This window comes from Gymnoscopelus braueri (genome assembly GCF_963280865.1).
Source record: "Gymnoscopelus braueri genome assembly, chromosome: 3".
Taxonomy (NCBI): domain Eukaryota; kingdom Metazoa; phylum Chordata; class Actinopteri; order Myctophiformes; family Myctophidae; genus Gymnoscopelus; species Gymnoscopelus braueri.
The window spans coordinates 22,382,616-22,399,944 of NC_137612.1; the positions used below are offsets into that span (position 1 = coordinate 22,382,616).

General features: G+C 38.7%; 1 protein-coding gene across 2 annotated transcripts; it reads right to left on the reverse strand.

The window, feature by feature from the left end:
- Positions 1-702: 702 nt before the first annotated feature.
- On the reverse strand, positions 703-14,647 carry LOC308082725 (troponin T, cardiac muscle-like). 2 transcript variants are annotated; one of them, XM_080424699.1, is made up of 13 exons: positions 14,627-14,647; positions 14,053-14,079; positions 10,604-10,642; positions 10,352-10,381; positions 10,208-10,226; positions 10,035-10,098; positions 9,813-9,929; positions 9,022-9,099; positions 7,736-7,837; positions 7,345-7,457; positions 7,055-7,145; positions 6,241-6,281; positions 703-1,542 (listed from the first exon to the last, which is right to left on the reverse strand). In XM_080424699.1, the coding sequence occupies exons 1-13, from the start codon at positions 14,628-14,630 to the stop codon at positions 1,503-1,505; spliced, it is 765 nt and encodes a 254-aa protein (XP_080280825.1). In that variant the 5' UTR covers positions 14,631-14,647; the 3' UTR covers positions 703-1,502. The 2 variants fall into 2 exon arrangements, with proteins under 2 accessions (XP_080280825.1, XP_080280824.1); XM_080424698.1 differs by lacking the exon at positions 14,627-14,647 and having other exon boundaries at positions 14,053-14,107.
- Positions 14,648-17,329: the final 2,682 nt, after the last annotated feature.

Sequence of the window (17,329 nt, forward strand, 5' to 3'; positions counted from 1 at the left end):
GTTATCAGTGGGTGTTATTATTTAGTTTGTTTGATGAAACAAACTGAGAACTGACAATGCTACTCTCCTACAGAAAGAAGAAATCCAATGTAATGCTGCTTATATGTGCCGGAGGCGGCCTCATGTGTTATGGGAGATGTAGTAGTTTGGTCATTTCTAAGCCTGAGAATTGTAGTCGATTTGTTTTCTTTGGATAAATTAGTACATACAGTACAGTCAGTTGGTCTTAAAGGGATACTTCACTTTAGGGCCGGGGACACATTTAAAAAAAATATTAAAAATAAATGAAAAAAGTTATGGAACATTCATGGCCCCCTCACGCATTAGAGTGTCCTACTAATGTGTGAGGGGGCCATGAATTTTCCATAACTTTTTTCATTTATTTTTAATATTTTTTTTAAATGTTTTCCCGGCCCGAAAGTGAAGTATCCCTTTAACTATGAGTAAAATGCTACACGGTTTCTATTACAATGGTAGACTGTATGCCATAAGTTGTTGGCTCAAGTCCAAAGCCTACTTTTTAGAGAAGATGATGTGACACGTGCATATAGCTACTAACCTGAAGCATAATTTATACGTTCGTCATACGATGGTGTCGGTTGCCAAAAATAGACTTTCGAGTAAGAAAAACGCAACGGCAAGCAACACGTACAGTATTAATTACGGTTAAAAGTCATGAATAAATCATTATATATCCTGAAGGATGGATAAATCTTTTAATCACAGTGGAGGCATCCTTGTTTGGGCACTTAATATCAATCAGATTAATACGTTTGGCAGCTTGGCTGACACATGTGGATCCAGCCAGGAAGGGTGTGGCTAAGCTTTTAAGCTCACATGGTGCTCATCAGCATGTTCCCACCAGAAATGTGTCAAACTAAAACAACACAGTTTACAGCATTTTACTTGACAAATCATTAACATTTTATTCACTTTAATCACAAACAGTCAAGTCGGGCTGGACTTTTGTTACTATTCTAAAAAGAAAAGGGAAAAAAATAACCTACTACTTAAGTATTAACTAAAGATTTCATTATTTGTTGTTGTTGAAAGTATTTACTACATGTCAAATTAAGTCTGTAAAATGTGCTTCGTTATGCAATATAACACATGATGCAACACTGAAACTCATAAACATTGTGCAAATCCATAAAAATGGAAACAATAATCAAAACCATAGCCTATTGCAGCATTCCTGGTGATACTTTCCACATGCACTTTATTGGATTGATGGTTTTGTTTTGAGAGAAGCTTAAAAACAAACACTTTCTTCATATTCTCCGTTAAGTAGCTAAATGTTCTGTTTGTTGAGAAAACATTTAATTATATACTTTACCCTACACTTAAGGCTAATTTATACTTCTAGGTGTGACCATGTCACTCGCAGAAAATAACAGTTCTTCAGTTGAAAATCAGTTATAAGCACAAATTAGGCTTTAAGGATATCAGGATGTCCATGTTTCAGGATGGGGACAAATTCACCACTGTTCTTCTTGTTGGTGTTACTTCTTCCTCAGGACACGCTTGCTCCTACCCTTTGTACTGAGAACAATGCAATAAGGTGAGAACAACTCCACTGTATTGAAGTAAAATATAATACTATACATGTGGTCCTGGTACTATAGGCAGATGATCATGTATCCTAAACGTTAAGGGGCAGGCAAATTTCAAAGGCTTCATATAAAAAATATACCATTTAAAACTTGTGATACTCTCCTTTACAAAGTTGGCTCAAAATAGGTATAACTTATATGCGGTAGGTGATCAGGAAAATTAGAGCGTTGTGTACCTCAAGGTCAACTGTTATCTTAGATTCTTGAAAATATTAAAAAATAATGTATAATATATTAATATTCCCGAGTTTTTACCTGCACCCCAGTATCTGTACTGTGCTGAGCTGAACTATATAGCAGCGTAAGCACGTAGAATGCATGTGACGCCATGCTCTACTTTATCAAGGATACTGCAGGCCCAAACATACGGGATGTACAACTCATCTTCTTATGAGAACATTACATACCGTAGATAGTGTACATACAGTAGGCCTATGTATTGTTCTGTTAATCACATGTTTGTATGCCCAGCACCGTCTGTTCCTGTCCTGTCTATCTCTATCAGTCATCTCCCAGCCACCTCTGCAAATGTATATAATTATGCTCTTTATGTGTTAATAAACTGCAGAACTTGTCGCATAGGATTGCCTGGTATCATCTTGTTCTCAGAGCTCACTGCTTGCCAACAATGAAGTAATTTCATCACTCACCACCCTTAATAGAGGAAAACTCTATTAACCACAACAGAGGTCTATACTTAATTCACAACACTACTGAAGAAAGAAGCATTTTAACCTAAAGATGTGCCCCTTGTTTTTTTTTACATTTTAATTGTTTTTACCAGCTCCAGAAATTGGCCCATGGCAGCAATAATACGTCAGCTAGTGATCCCTTTCTGCTCCAGTATAAATGTAGCTTATGATCAGATACTATAACTATATCATCAGTAAAGTCTATATTGTAAAAATTACAAATAAGACCGGATCTAATAACGGCGTGGCTTCTATCTCGGACGTCATGATGAGGTCATATTGACTGACTTCCAAATAATGGAGTTATTTGTCTCTACATTGACTTCCAGCATAGTTTTTATAAGTTAAATATTTCAAGTATAACATGAAACACAGGGGATTTACTTCCTTGGCCTACTGGCAGTGTACAGTACACAAGCAATTTTAGCGCAGATCATTCCAGTGGTTTGCAAGATTAGCTGCAGGCAGACAGACAGACACACAGAGAAACACACAGACCCTCTTCTAGACTGCTTGCCCCATAGGAGCCGCGACATAAATACAAGATACTAGGCCTACACAATAATGCAAGGTAGGCTACTGTATGTCATACTTTACCATCATCTAAAACGTATTATTATGTCATCAAATTGATCATGCTATACTGGGTGTCAAAAAAGTAAAAAAAAAGAAATTATCATAAAGAAAGTCATACTACGTCTTCTTCAAAGAAACGTCATGCTACTGTATACTTACTATGGCATCAAGGAAACGGCATACTATACTATACTCAGTATACTGTCATAAAATAAATGCCATACTATATTCTTATCTCATACAATACCATATCATTAAAAAAATATATGTTCTGGCTACTATAACACCCACAATAAGCCATACTATACTATGTGGTGAAAAAAGTTAGATAAATAGTAGTATGAAAATAGCAGTAGTATAAAATATGATCATCATTACTATCTAAGTGGAATATGCATTTTGGTAAATACATTTGTATTCTGTGTTCTGGCTCTCCACTTTTATATATATATTTTGTGAGTGGATGAGTACAAGGTGCAACATGCTTCTTGACAATTCAAAAACCATAGACATAGTCATCGAACAAAAATCAAGGAGGGACAAGGGATTAGTTTCTCAATACATTACGCATTTAGATTTTAGCGGTGTCATTGTAACTCCACCCGCCCAAAAGTTTTATCTTTTTTCCTTCACACCATTCTCATACTGTACATGCATCGTCCTCAGACTCTCTCCCTCACTCATACTACACCTACGCACACACATGGACACACCCGCACACACACACACACACACACACACACACACACACACACACACACACACACACACACACACACACACACACACACACACACACACACACACACACACACACACACACACACACACACACACACACACACACACACACACACACACACACACAGGTTACCTATACCAGTGGGTCTCAAACTTCAAAATTTTTACGGCTCTAGCAGTGATTCTAAACCATTTTAATTTCAAGGATCCCCAGTTTGGCATGCATTAGGCTACAGACCCCCATTTAATGGCATTTCATTCTCTGGGACCCCAATTTATATTGTAAAATCAATGTTAATTTAACTCTGAGAGTGTACAAATGGAACCAAATGGACCCATGTGTACACTCTCAGAGTCACATACCCATAAGAGTCCATTTGGTTCCTATCCATCATTTAGCTGGGGACCCCCTGGAACCCCCTCAAGGACCCCTGGGGGTCCCCGGACCCCACTTTGAGAACCAATGACCTATACCACAAACATATAACAAGGGCACCCCACCTCACTGATACAGCAGGCAATTTTAATCTGCTAAAGATGTCCTTCTGGTTAACGGAACTGTTGTGTGATAGCTATCCGACATGGGAACAGGATTTTTTTCTCTATAATTTGAGTACTTGTGCTGCCATTCTTATCCTGCAGCACTGGCATTTGATCCTGCGGCTTAACACGAAAAAAACAATATGCTTATTAAAGTTGTGGTAAGCTTTAGAGACACCGAAATAAAACTATAAAACTAAACTATAACTCACCATAAATAATCTATTTCATTTATGAAATAGATTATTTATGGTTAAATTAATTAGTGTTCTACAACAGCTGGACACTCACTCACTCACTCACTCACTCACTCACTCACTCACTCACACACACACACACATGCATTTATTATGGTAGTTATAACAAAAGATTATCAGGAATCAACCCAGGCACTGTTTCAACATGATTATTGGATTTATTAGTCATGGTTTACACACACCAGTGTTAATTTTAACAGCAAATTCTGATTTAGTCTTTGTCTTTTGAATAACACATAATTTAGTTTTAGTCCTATTTTAGTCATCTGAAATTGTTTAGTCTTAGTCTAGTCTTAGTCGACTAAATATCAAAATATGTTTAGTCTTAGTCTTTTAGTCTTAGTGTTAGTTCTTAGTTTACTGGATCCTGCAAGCTAAAATGGCAGACTTAAGCTTCATTGTGAATCAGTCAGCATACACAAAGTAGGGATTTGAAGATAGAGATCAAATGGTTTGGATAGCAACAGCGGGGTGTTCATCGTTTTAATATGAACTATATTACCAGACATGACATCATGCTGTGGGTTTAGGCTTCCTCAGCTGCTGCCATTAAATCCAGGCTCTCCCTCCGGTCTGTGTACATGTTTGTACATTTGTTGTTCGTAACGTGTTTACTGGCCCTGTCCTTGGCCGAGAAACGTCTCTTTAACCCTTGCCTTTTGTTTTCCCCAATCCTGTTGCGGTTGGGTTTCCTGGAGGAATAGCATCACCATAGGCCAGCTGACACCAGTAAACTGCCATGGAAGCCACGTCTAACAACAGCTGGTGGAACGTATACACAGTGAAATCTTGAGTGTTCATTTAACTCTGAAGAGTGTACAAAATGGACCCAAAAGGGTTTCATTTTGTACACTCTTCAGAGTTAAATGAACACTCAAGATTTTTGTGTGTAGGGAGCAGTGGTGGAAAAAGTGCTCAATTGCTTTACTTAAGTAAACGTATCAATACTGCAGAAATACTCTGTTACAAGTAAAATTGTTAATGTAGGTTTTGTAATAATAATCAAAATTTGCAAAGTAACTACTGTAGAAACTAAAGTTTTCAAATAAATGTAGTGGAGTAAAAGTACAATATTTGGATCCGAGATGTAGTGGAGTGGAAGTATAAGTATTGGAAATTGGAAATACTCAAGTAAAGTACAAATACCTAAAAATTGTACTTAAGTACAGTACTTGAGTGAATGTACTTAGTTACTTTCCACCACTGGTAGGAGAAGTGGTGGTGGGACAGTCGGTGTCGAAACAGGAGGAGGTCACTGGGTGAACTTTTACATCAGTGCAGGCTTATCGGTTTTAGCAGGGATTTATCAATTGGTGTATTTCTGTTAGTGGAACCGCTACGGCTTGTTATTGGACAGTGCAGTAGTATGTAGACATAATTAACTTTGATTCACCTTGGAGAAAGGTCACATCTAATTGCAAAAGTATGTGTGCATGAAATTAAATCTTGTTTTATCCCATCTGGATAAATGTAATTAGGTCATAGGGTCCTAGACATAAGGGTCACAGTAAATTCCTCAGTGTTCATTTAACTCTGACGGTTTACAAATGTAACCCGATTGCCCTGTAAGTGTCCATTTGGTTGCATTATATACACTCTCAGAGTTAAAGATTGATAAAGGAACACTGAGAATTTTACTGATTACATAACTTTTCACCATGTTTCCCAAAACAGACTCTTTATTAAGTTGTCATACATATCATACTATCATACCAAATGTGTTGGGAGGCGGGAATAAGGCTATTGTGTGCCTTCTTTCCAGTAATTTTGTGTCTATATTATATACCTCTGTACTGTCTAAATAAATCATGTCATACTTACTTCTTCTGATGATCAGAAACCCGGTTTCTCAGTACAGTGACCTGAAATAAAACAAGACATGACTCAGTCACGTATTGTATACCAGCTTGCTTTCTGTTTTCTCTGATTTGTCTCGCAGAATCTGGCAACACTGCTAGTGGCTCCCCATTGGCTTAGACCTGTTGCTTATTTCTCTCACAGAATCTGGCAACACTGCCATAAGAGGCAAGAGGCGTGTCTAGTGCCATAGCTTGGGAGGACGAGACTTGGCTTAAAGGACAGCCAATGAGTAAAAAGTGTCGAGAAAGTGTTGAGAAAGTGTTGACTAGACTCAGTCTCTTCTTAGACCAGCGTGCTTTGCAAGCTGGTAAAAAAAACAATGAAAAAATGATTTGAAGATTAATGTCATGTCAATGACAGTTTGACATGCTGAACTTTGATCACTGCCTTGTATGCCCTCAAGTCATGTCAACATGTACAATGCGCAGCAGGGAATGTGCATGAGGGCAATTATGGAGATGAGACTTTTTTTTTCTTCTCATTTAACAATGTAACCAGTTACGGTACATTCTCTAATTTAGCTCTGCTTTTATCTATCTGTCCTGCTTTTGAGAGAGGATGAGTGAGTTTATTCGTATAAGTCAGAGTAAGTGTGTGAATGAATGCGAGAGAATGAGTGGTTCTGTATCTCTGAGAGTTGCTTGTGATGAAAGTTAATCATAACTGTATCAACACCTGTCAGGGTATGTATAGACACAATGTTCTGTTAGTGTACATAAGATAAGAATAATAGAGATAGGAGGTATGTGTAAATTAAGTAATGTGTATAGCCTACCTCGTACTTCTGCCTCCTGGATTTATACTGAAGTTCGAATTTCTCTGCCTCAAGTTGGTTCATCCACTTCCAAAGCTCATTGGCCTTTTCCCTGTCAATATAAATACAAAATATTACAGCAGCTTAGAGGAGGAAAGTACTCAGGATGAGAGTAGGGTAAAATGTTGTCACAAATTCACCATAGACCTATTCCAGCAAGGTGAATGGTTCATTGAGAGAAGCTAATGATTTCTGTTGCAAGAGAGTAAACTAAAACCAACTAAGTGCCTTTGTTTGTGTGTTTGCTGTACCTGAGTTTGTCTTCACTCTGGTTTTCAAGGTTTAACTCCTTACGGCGATCACTTAAAAGTGTCCTTTTCTTCTCCCTCTCCGTTAGCTTTCTCGGCGCGCCCTTGGTTTGTGTCTGAAGTTTGGAAAGAAGTCTGTTGGTGCTTTAACCACTTAAACCCCATATGGGTAACCGGAGTCCCTCAGGCCTCAATACTAGTGTATTTTCTGTTTTCTGTTATTGTGGGGAAAGCTTTCGCTGAAAATAGCCGATCGACAAGCTCACAATTTCGACGCTGTGAGCTTGTCGATTTTCAGCCAAAGCTTTCCCCACAATGCCTATGCTGGGGTTTAAGAGGTTAACTACAAGCATTCTGCCAGTCCCAAGTCTTTATATTACAGAATATGAGTTACCTTGTATCCAGTGAAATTCAAGCTGGCAAGGATGTTCTTCTTTTTGGCATCTTCAGCTGCTTTCCTCTTTGCCTCTTCCTCCTCTTTCCTGGTTTTCTCTTCCTGGAGGACCAGATGAGTTTTGACCTCACATTCACAGTACTTACATTTATGTCAGGCTGTCAAGTATCAAAATCAAACTGGGGTCAAATAGCACTTTCAAGTAATTAACATAAACTGTGGGGTAACACTTTACTTAAAGGTTGGGTCTATAATGCATTATAATCGCATTTATAATGTATTATAATGCACTTATAAGGCATTATAACACTCGTTATGAATGTTTATAATCATGCATGACAACTTATAACAATGTTTATAATGTATTATAAGTGCTGGTCATAATGGATTACAAGCTCAGTGGAACAGCAAGTTGTTGTGCATGATTATAAACATTTATAACGAGTGTTATGAAGCATTATAATGAATTATACATGTCGTTATAATGCTTTATAGACCCGACCTTTAAGTAAAGTTTTAGCTGGTAGTGTGCTGTTCTACTGAGTTTATAATGCATTATGACCAGCACTATTATTATAAGTTATAATACTTCATAAACCTTGTTATAAGTTGTTAGGCATAATTGTAAACATCAATAACAAGTGTTGTTTTGCCTTATAAGTGCATTATAATACATATACAATATACAATATAAATGTGGTTATAACACATTATAGACCCAACCTTAATATAAAGTCTTATAGCGTAAAAGCTAAGTTGTTAACACCTAGGACAATATGTTACAGTGAATGCCATGAACTTAATGCACCTCCCGCAACTCATCGGAAACCAAACATCCACCGTTCAGCCAAACAGGAATCCCCGCTTGACCAAGGAAGATAATAGGCTTCTGGTCCTCAGGCTTGATTACTCTACTAGATTCACCCTGCTTTGGCCTCCCCCCACCAGGAAACGTGATCCTAGGCCAGCCCCCAATGTAGGCTATCCACCTGGATTGTAACCATTGAAAATAGCAGACCTACAAGCTCACAACACACAGCGGCTATTTTCACACATAAACATATATTTTTGTTTCACCTATAATGATATGTCAAAATATGGACGCCAGAGTGAAAGTTATTAACCCACACAAGAAACCAAACATCGACTGCTCAGCAATAGGGGAATCACCCCTTCCTTGGTCAAGGGAGATATCTGGCTTCTGGTCCTCAGTTGGGGCTACTCGGCTACACTGACATATTTTGGAACAATTTGACCCAGTTCTCATCTGTATCTCATGTACATACCGCTAGTTTGTTTTGACGGTCTTTCTCTTTCTCCGTTCTGATCTTGAACTGGTCTGCTCGCTCCGTACGACGTTTCTCCTAAAGTGCAAGAGGATGTGAAAAAGAAAAAGAAAGAAAAAAAAGGATAGCTGGTTAATTATTTCATGAAGCCCATGTCTATGATGCATTATAAACATTTCAGTCAGATAAACTATTTATAAGATGTTGTAAATTAAAAGCAACAGGCGCATACCAAACAATGAGGTGAATGAGGTGAGTTTAAATAGACCGCCAAATTGGTCAGCTGGTTGACGCGTCAGCATACACATCACGTATGCCAGTGTTTCCCAAGCAGTGGGTCGGGACCCATTTTTGGGTTGTGGACCCATTTGTATGGGTATTTTTCCGTTTAATTATTAAAAAATGTATTCAAACAAACAAACAAAACAAATATTTTGGGTCTCGAGCTAAAACGTTTGGGAACCACTGCTGCTGTACACCAACATTAATGAATGGGCATGTGTAAACCTCTCGAGTGTATCTGCCTGAACTATGAGCTCGCAGGCTATGCATAATGCATTAGTCATATAGTATAACAATATATAGTATTATGTGCAGATTATAATGCATTATTATAGACATGGGCTTCATAGAAAGTAGTGTTACTAAAAGAGCATTACAACTATGTCCTAAAAAACAAGATATACAGTAGTACCACATCACTGCAATGTCCAGTTTTGAGTTCCCACAACTCTTCCAAATCCCACTAAAGCAATAATGTGATTAAACATACATTAAAAAATCCAATGTACCATTCGATCAGAAAGACCAAGGAGCTCCTCTTCTTCCTTCTTGCGACCCTCAAAGTGAACTTCGATCAAGGTCTGAAGCTCTGTCAGGTCCTTCTCCATACGCTTTCGATGGATGTCCTGTAGTTGTTGGGAAAAATCGTAAAGAAATTAGCTACATCACGATCACTAGACTACTACGCTACGGAAATGATTGATATACAGTATATGCCAAGGCACACTCACGTCAAAGTCCACTTTTTCTCCATCTGGGATTTTTGGAGCTGCTAAGCCAGGCAAAAAACCTGGCCTTAAGTAGGGACAAGAATTTTTTTTAAATAATAAACCGCCCATTAGTGGTAATATACTTTGTCATTGTCAATATACTTTGGTTGTAAAGGTGTTATTTTACTACTCACTTATTCCTCGGCTTTGACCCTTTTGTGCAAGTACGTTCAATGTTGCAAAAGGAGAAAACATAATTTGTAAACACATGTAAATATTTTTACTTTCTCACACATTAACCAGTTATTTATGTGATGAATATCCCTTCCATAGCCTACCTCCTTCTTCATTCTCCTCCCCGTCATCTGCAGAAAGGTGACAGGGTTGGTGTCAACTTTGACTGATTTGGAAAGGTCTAGACTCTAGAGAGCTGACATTGAAATAGACTGTGATAGAAATAGTGGGGGCCAGTGCTAAACTATGTAGGCTAAGAGCCTGGCTCTCAGATAGTCCTATAACCTTATTTATATACCGTAAGTGAAGTCATAGCTGCCATGCTTTGTGCCAGGTGTATAGGTTTTTTATTGTACCTGCATGGTTGGGTTCCTCCCGAGTCTCTGCGTCTGCCTCTGTTGGAGAGATTGACAGTTAAAGAGGGAAAGTATGAGTAAAGGGAAAACCTGTCTGTCTTTGTCACTTTTTCTTTCCCCATCAGTCACCACTGTTTATCTCTTCCCCAGTGATGGGCGTTAGCCCAGCCCTTAAGGCCCTGACACACCAAGCCGAAACTACATTGTCTTAATTACGGTGGAAGACAGTCATACAAATGATCATAATTACAGTATGTAGCACTCCTAATCCTGACACCAAGAAAATATGATTATTAACAGTCTGAAACAATATAAAAAAATATCTAACAAACATGTTTCCTTGTATCTAAATAGTGCTTTAAGCGATGGCCCATGCAGCTCCAACAAAGTATATGTATGGTTGAACAGCACTACAAGAGACAGGATGTATTCTTTTGTTTCTTCAAGGGTTCACATTTCACTAAACCACACCATTATGTATAGAGTGCTGTTTTTCACTTCACCACACAGCACTGCTTTGTGATTACTTAAACATTTTTAAAGAGCTACTGTATACTCCAGAGTTGGATACTACTATTTTATACTTTGTCGTACAACGGTGTCACCCAAAAAAAAATTCTGGTGATGGAACTCATTGCTAATCATAGAGTCAGAATGACTAATTCATTTTTAAGTTGAATCAATGGAAACAAAGTCTTATGCACACCTGATCGGCTCAGAGACAGGTGCGTATAGGCAGGGATCAACGTAGAGAATAAAATAAAATGACCCACACACCGTCTGCACAACAATAGGAACACGTTTATTTAAGCAACGTTTCGGTCACATAGACCTTCTTCAGGCATCTAATGCATGCAATTCATGGAGTTTAATTTCATTTTGTTTTTGTTGCATTTCTAAGTTTATAATTTGATGACCGTCGGAGTCTCCGGTTCTTTCTTCTGCACTCAAAGAGTCTCCTACTGAGTCTCCTGAGTCTCCTACTGACTGATGACTCGTCATCAAATTATTGGCTCAGGAATGCGACAAAAACCAAAAAATCTCCATGAATTCAAGGTTTCATGGGGTGTGTAATTGATAGAAAATAAGTAATCAACTAACGACTAGTTGATCAGTCTCTTCCTAGACCAGGCTGCACCTGGTAAAAATCTAATGATGTTGATTTTGCGATCCACATGGGAATGGCTTGGCTCCACTGTGAATCTAGGACTTCATGTGGCCTGCTGTGGCATCAGTATCACTCTTGTAGACTATAGCTATAGACTCCTGCAGAGACACCCGACCATACAGATGTCACTCATATATGACACATCTATGACGTATGACTCCATTATTTGGGCAAGGTTTCAGATCGATCCGGCCGCCATTTCTATTATGAATTTAAAGTTCAATATAAAATAATTAAGAAATGTATATATACACAAAAAATCACACCCTGTGTGAAGTGGGCGGTGTCTTGCTAGCTAATCACAATACTGAATGGAGTCGATCAATCATGTACAAAGGATAAATACATTTATTGAAACACTCTTTATGATGGACAAAACCATAACTTGAAAAAAACAAATTTTTGTTTTTTTTCAAGTTATGGTTGCTTATATAGGGCTATGCACATGTGTCATGTGACACTGGCCAATCACAGTCCTGAATAGGCTGTGATTGGCCAATCACAGCGCAGGATAATTCTACAAATTTCCTGGGCCCAGATCACAGCGCAGGAAAATGTACATTTTTCCAAATCTCACTTATAATTAAAATATACATACACGTGCGGGATGCATACTGGCGGATCGGTCCAGCGATTAGTGAGATTAACCCCGAAACAGAGACAAACAAACAGTCAGAGGGGCGAAAACATAATCTCCCCCTTGCCCCCGGCCTGGCGGAGATGATGATAATTCCCAATTTGTCACCAGCTTTGACATTAGGTTTCATCTCATAACATTTGACAGCAATCCAACTTTCAATGTAGTTTTGTTAGTGTCACTAACACTAACCCTGCTGATGCCAACGGCACCGTGAAAGAAAACGATACAGCCATCACACATTATTGTCTGCTTGCTTCCCCAAAAATGCCACCCGTTTTGGCCAGAGTTTTTCCGTTAGGTAACACTAACCTCTTCCTTCTGCACAAAAGGTAACCCAACCTTCTGTACCTCCAGTGGACCTTTAACTGGCATACAAATGAGGCTGGGTATTGTTCCCTCGCCACCATCATCCCCAAGGTAGTCCATTGAGAACAAGCTGACCTACATTGCTCTCCAACACTAACTGTGCTCTGTGTAAACAGGGGCTGCTCAGATTCATGGGCTGCCACACTGTGGTGTTGTGGCCCAAATGGACACATGCACCAAGGTGGGCACAGCAACAGAGAAAAGTACCCCATTATCTTTTATCTAGAACAGGGGTCTTCAACAGGGGGTCCGGGACCCCTAGGGGGTCCTCAGAGTTACTACAAGGGGGCCGCCAAATCTTTGTGTGATATAGGGACTTTTTATTTTACACTAACCATTTGAACCCTGGCATCCCTGTTCTGAGGTGAACATTAGCCGAAAATAGCAGATCTAGCATTCAACGCCTCGCGCGTGTAGAGGGGAAAAAAAGAGCAGACCAAGTACAGCCAACGGTCAAGTTTACAAAGTATTGAGGGTTTAAGTGGTTAAAAGTCTGAAAACACATTTAACATGAATACAATATGTTGTGGGGGTCCCTGCTTCATCTCTCTCTCAGCTAGGGGGTCCTTGGCCTGAAAAAACGTTGAAGACCCCTGATCTAGAACCCCGTGCACCTCTTCATTAATATCCACTTAAACCCTACTTAAATTAACCTGGGACCACCCAGGGGTCTGTACATTCTTTCCCCCTACACTAAATCTCTTCACAGAAAAAAGCTGATTTACAAGCATTTTTTTGTTTTTAAACCCTTCACTTCAGTTAACCTCGACTCACCCAGTTACCCTTTCCCTTTACACCAAATCTCTTTGGTGAGCTTGTAGATCGGCTATTTTTGCTGACGTGTTGTGAATCTGTAGTAATCGTCTATTTGCGACAAATGTTTGCCTATTTTCACCAAATGTTCTTCTACTAATGACATAAGAATAGGGGTGCAAGGGTTCATGTGGTTACGAAGTACAGTGCCTTTTAGAATTCTTTTTAGGTATGAGGTAGAGCAGCTCCAACCAAAACCAAAGAGAAAGAATGAGCTGGGCTCAAGGACAACATTCATCTATATGGTGATATTTCCAATGCCAAAAATACAGTGTTGTACAGTGGAGCCCTTGGCTGGGCATATTAACTAACTGTTTTTTTCCCATAGGAATTCATTGTGTAAAGAAGATACCACAAAGTGGTAGAAAAAACAAACCCACAGCTTATGTAAATATTGATCTGTTGCTAGGATCTAGGCAATGTTTTACACTGGTTTCTTAATATATTGATTGTGATACATACCACCAACATCTTCCTGTCCTTCCTCTGCTACTGGGACCATGTTGGAGAGAAGTGTTCACACATTAACATGTTATCCTTTAGGTCTGATAGTCCATATAAAATCAGTCAATCAATTTTCACCATATGCATAAAGAATGATGCAAATCAGACACTAGCTGCTGCTTTTCAAGCATGTCAAATAAGGTCATTTATGTTAGTGAATTAATTCTGATCGACCCTATATGCTGCATAATGAGAATGTTTTATCGTTTAGTTGCCATACAGTTATGTCATATTTAGCACATCAGAAAATATCTCTGACAACATGCAAATAAGTATCTAAATTGCTAGCCCCAGCTTTGCTTGAATAATAAATAAATACAATATTAATTATAAGTAGATGTTATATGAAGCCACATTGCCCCTGTATGTAGTTCCGAATTGTGAAACTGACTTACTTTCTTGTTCCCTGGGGGATAAAGACACACACAAAAAGATAATGTGTCTCAATTGATGTCACTATACTGGTATGACTTACACACAGTTTAGATAACCATTCAGAAATTAAACACTCTACAATGATTCTATTACTTACTCATTTGCTTCTTCTGTGTCAGACATTCTTTAAGAAGATGCACCTGTATGGGTAAATAAATTACTAAAATCAGTTGACAGTTAGACTGTATTATAATAACAGATTGAATGCTCCCAAATTACACAGCTTGTCATTGATGCCAACTCAGCAATTATCTAACCAGCACATTTTCCAAATTACACTGCAATAAGCTAATACAAAACATTTTAGAAAAACAAATTAGAAATCAATATAAAAAACAAATAACAGTATACAGACTCACCCTGATATATCAATGTGCGCTTGACTTGGGATGCTTGACAATGTGATATTGTATACTGTGTCCCTCTGTTTGGGCCTAAGCTTTTAAACCTAACTGCAGATCACATGGCGGCAAGCTGCCCATGTCTACAATGGGTGGGAGGGCACATACCTACACACAGATGATAGGTAGGATCAGATACATAAGATCAACACGTATACTCCATGGACCTTCATTATCTATTTTTACATGTCCAAACCTGGAACAAGCAGCAAAGGATTAAGGCTACAAAAAAGGTTGGTTTCTTAGATACATGAAAGGTTTGCAATAATTATTTCAATTAAACTCACACTTGGCAGACATTCACAAACAAAAGAAACACCTCATTGTGAAATTCATGCTTGCTTGTGTCAGATATGGTCAAATCTAATATAACAGAGTTTTAGAGCATGCTGTAATTCAAAGATTCAAATACATTGTATGTGTATGAGCAGTGAAATTATAGCAACCCTAATACAAAGGTATTTTATAATCAAATAACTGAGTTGTCCCTTAGGAGAGTGAAATGAAAGAGTAATTCTAAACCTCACACCCTTCTAAGCACCTGGCCTTTAGTGTGAATTGCTGCCCTCTGTCCTCAGGCAATAACATGTGATAAACGAGATGATAAACACCCTTTATACACATGCCAAGTCTTTTGATACGGTCAGACACTATTTTTGATACTATTAATACTAGATCTGGCCCCACACAAAAGCCAAATTACTCATGGTGTTATGGTTCAGCTTATGCCTCTCAGAAGTCAAAGCCAAAATATAAAACTGTGTTAAAGATGCAGTCCAGTTACAGCACAGCAATCCGTGTTGAAATGGCCATCAATAAATGCTATTTGTCATAACGTGTGGTGATGATGGCTCTGCTGCTCTGTCTGCCAGGGTTTTTATTTGTTCTTTGTTTCCTACTGTATTTGCAAGAGGATGGGAGGTAGGGCTTGGAAGGTCATGAGTGCTATTGGGACACCGAACCTGGGTCTGGTTTGTCCCAGGATTTAAAAGCTCATGAAGCTCCACCCATGGGCCATGGCAGGGGAGACTCTACACCCACCCATCTTTTGGTTTTGGGTGTCTTTAGTTTTGCACCAGAGCCTACACTCCCATGGCATGATTCACAACTGATCACTCGTGTCCGATCCATCCATCTATGTCATACAAGTCTGGGCCGGGTTGTGACAGCCATGGCCATATTCACATGGTTTATTATGTCATATTCCAGATTATGAGTATGACTTATGAGCAAAATGTACGCCATATGAATGTGACAATGGGTTCAGTTGGCTTAAACTTTGCAAATCATTTTGGACTGACTGGACTGGTCTGGACTGGAATGCATGGTGAGTATATACTGCCATCTAGCTGCAAATAACTGCCTTGCACAATAAGTGAATAGTTTTACAGGAGATTGGCCAGTGGTTATGTGAACAACACTCACTTGGGAAACATCTACAATGCTCTACCACAGAGCTTCTCAAACTATGGGTTGGGGCCCCAAGTGGAGTCGTGGGAAGGTGACGGTGGGTAGCACATTAAAATGGAAAAATAAAAGGAGTTTGAAGTTACAATCTGTTTCTATAGGAAGGATTAGGCTACCCCAAACAAGTTTGAAAGGGAAATATCCCTTAAAAATGAAGAAAGCTATTAAAACATTTAGGTTATTATGAATACGAAGGTAATTTTGCACACAGGCCTATAATATAATATCAATTCAAATCTGTTCCATTAGAATACATTCATAAATTTTCTGCATATTTAAAGACGGGGTGCCGTGATTTTCAGTGATTCCCCCCCCCCCCCTAAAACATGATCATCAGGTATTATGGTTATACTAGGAGGAAGATTGTTTTAAAAAAAGTGTACAGAAATTGTTAAAATTATGTTTTTATGTGGACACGCCTCCAGTTCATTAAGTATACCTGGTTCTCACCTTAGCACCTCCTCCACCACCTTAGCACCACCCACCTGTCCTAGTCCCTCCGCCTCCTCATGCCCACACCTGTTGTGTTATGATAATGAGGGGGAGGGTATGTTTTTACTATGTCACTAAAGCGCTGTTTTTCTATTGGCACGTTTGACCCTCAAGGTTTCAGCCTCCAGGTAGAAACTCAAAATAGTCAGAGAAGACATAAAACACCATAAAAACACCACCAGGGGGCTTAATGAAGTTCTATCAACCTCATAGACACATGAAAAACAGAAAAAGTGCAAAACTATGGCACCACCCCTTTAATTGGTTTGCCATATCCAAATTTAAATATAAAATTATCCTGAGTTAGTGAATCCCATTGGGTTACATAACTAATTGATTTCCAACTTGTACTGTTTATTGTACATTGTCATGACTGCACTGTAGTACTATAACTCAAAACTTCTCAACATGTAGGTACATAGAGCTAGCATTAATATGAC

Excerpts from the sequence above, each read along its gene's own strand:
- LOC308082725 (XM_080424698.1), bottom strand. The coding sequence starts at position 14,092 with ATGGTCCCAGTAGCAGAGGAAGGACAGGAAGATGTTGGTG. Across the intron at positions 10,382-10,603 it reads GGAGGAACCCAACCATGCAG|CAGATGACGGGGAGGAGAAT; the intron begins GTACAATAAAAA and ends GTCACCTTTCTG. Across the intron at positions 9,930-10,034 it reads GAGAAAAAGTGGACTTTGAC|GACATCCATCGAAAGCGTAT; the intron begins GTGAGTGTGCCT and ends CAACAACTACAG.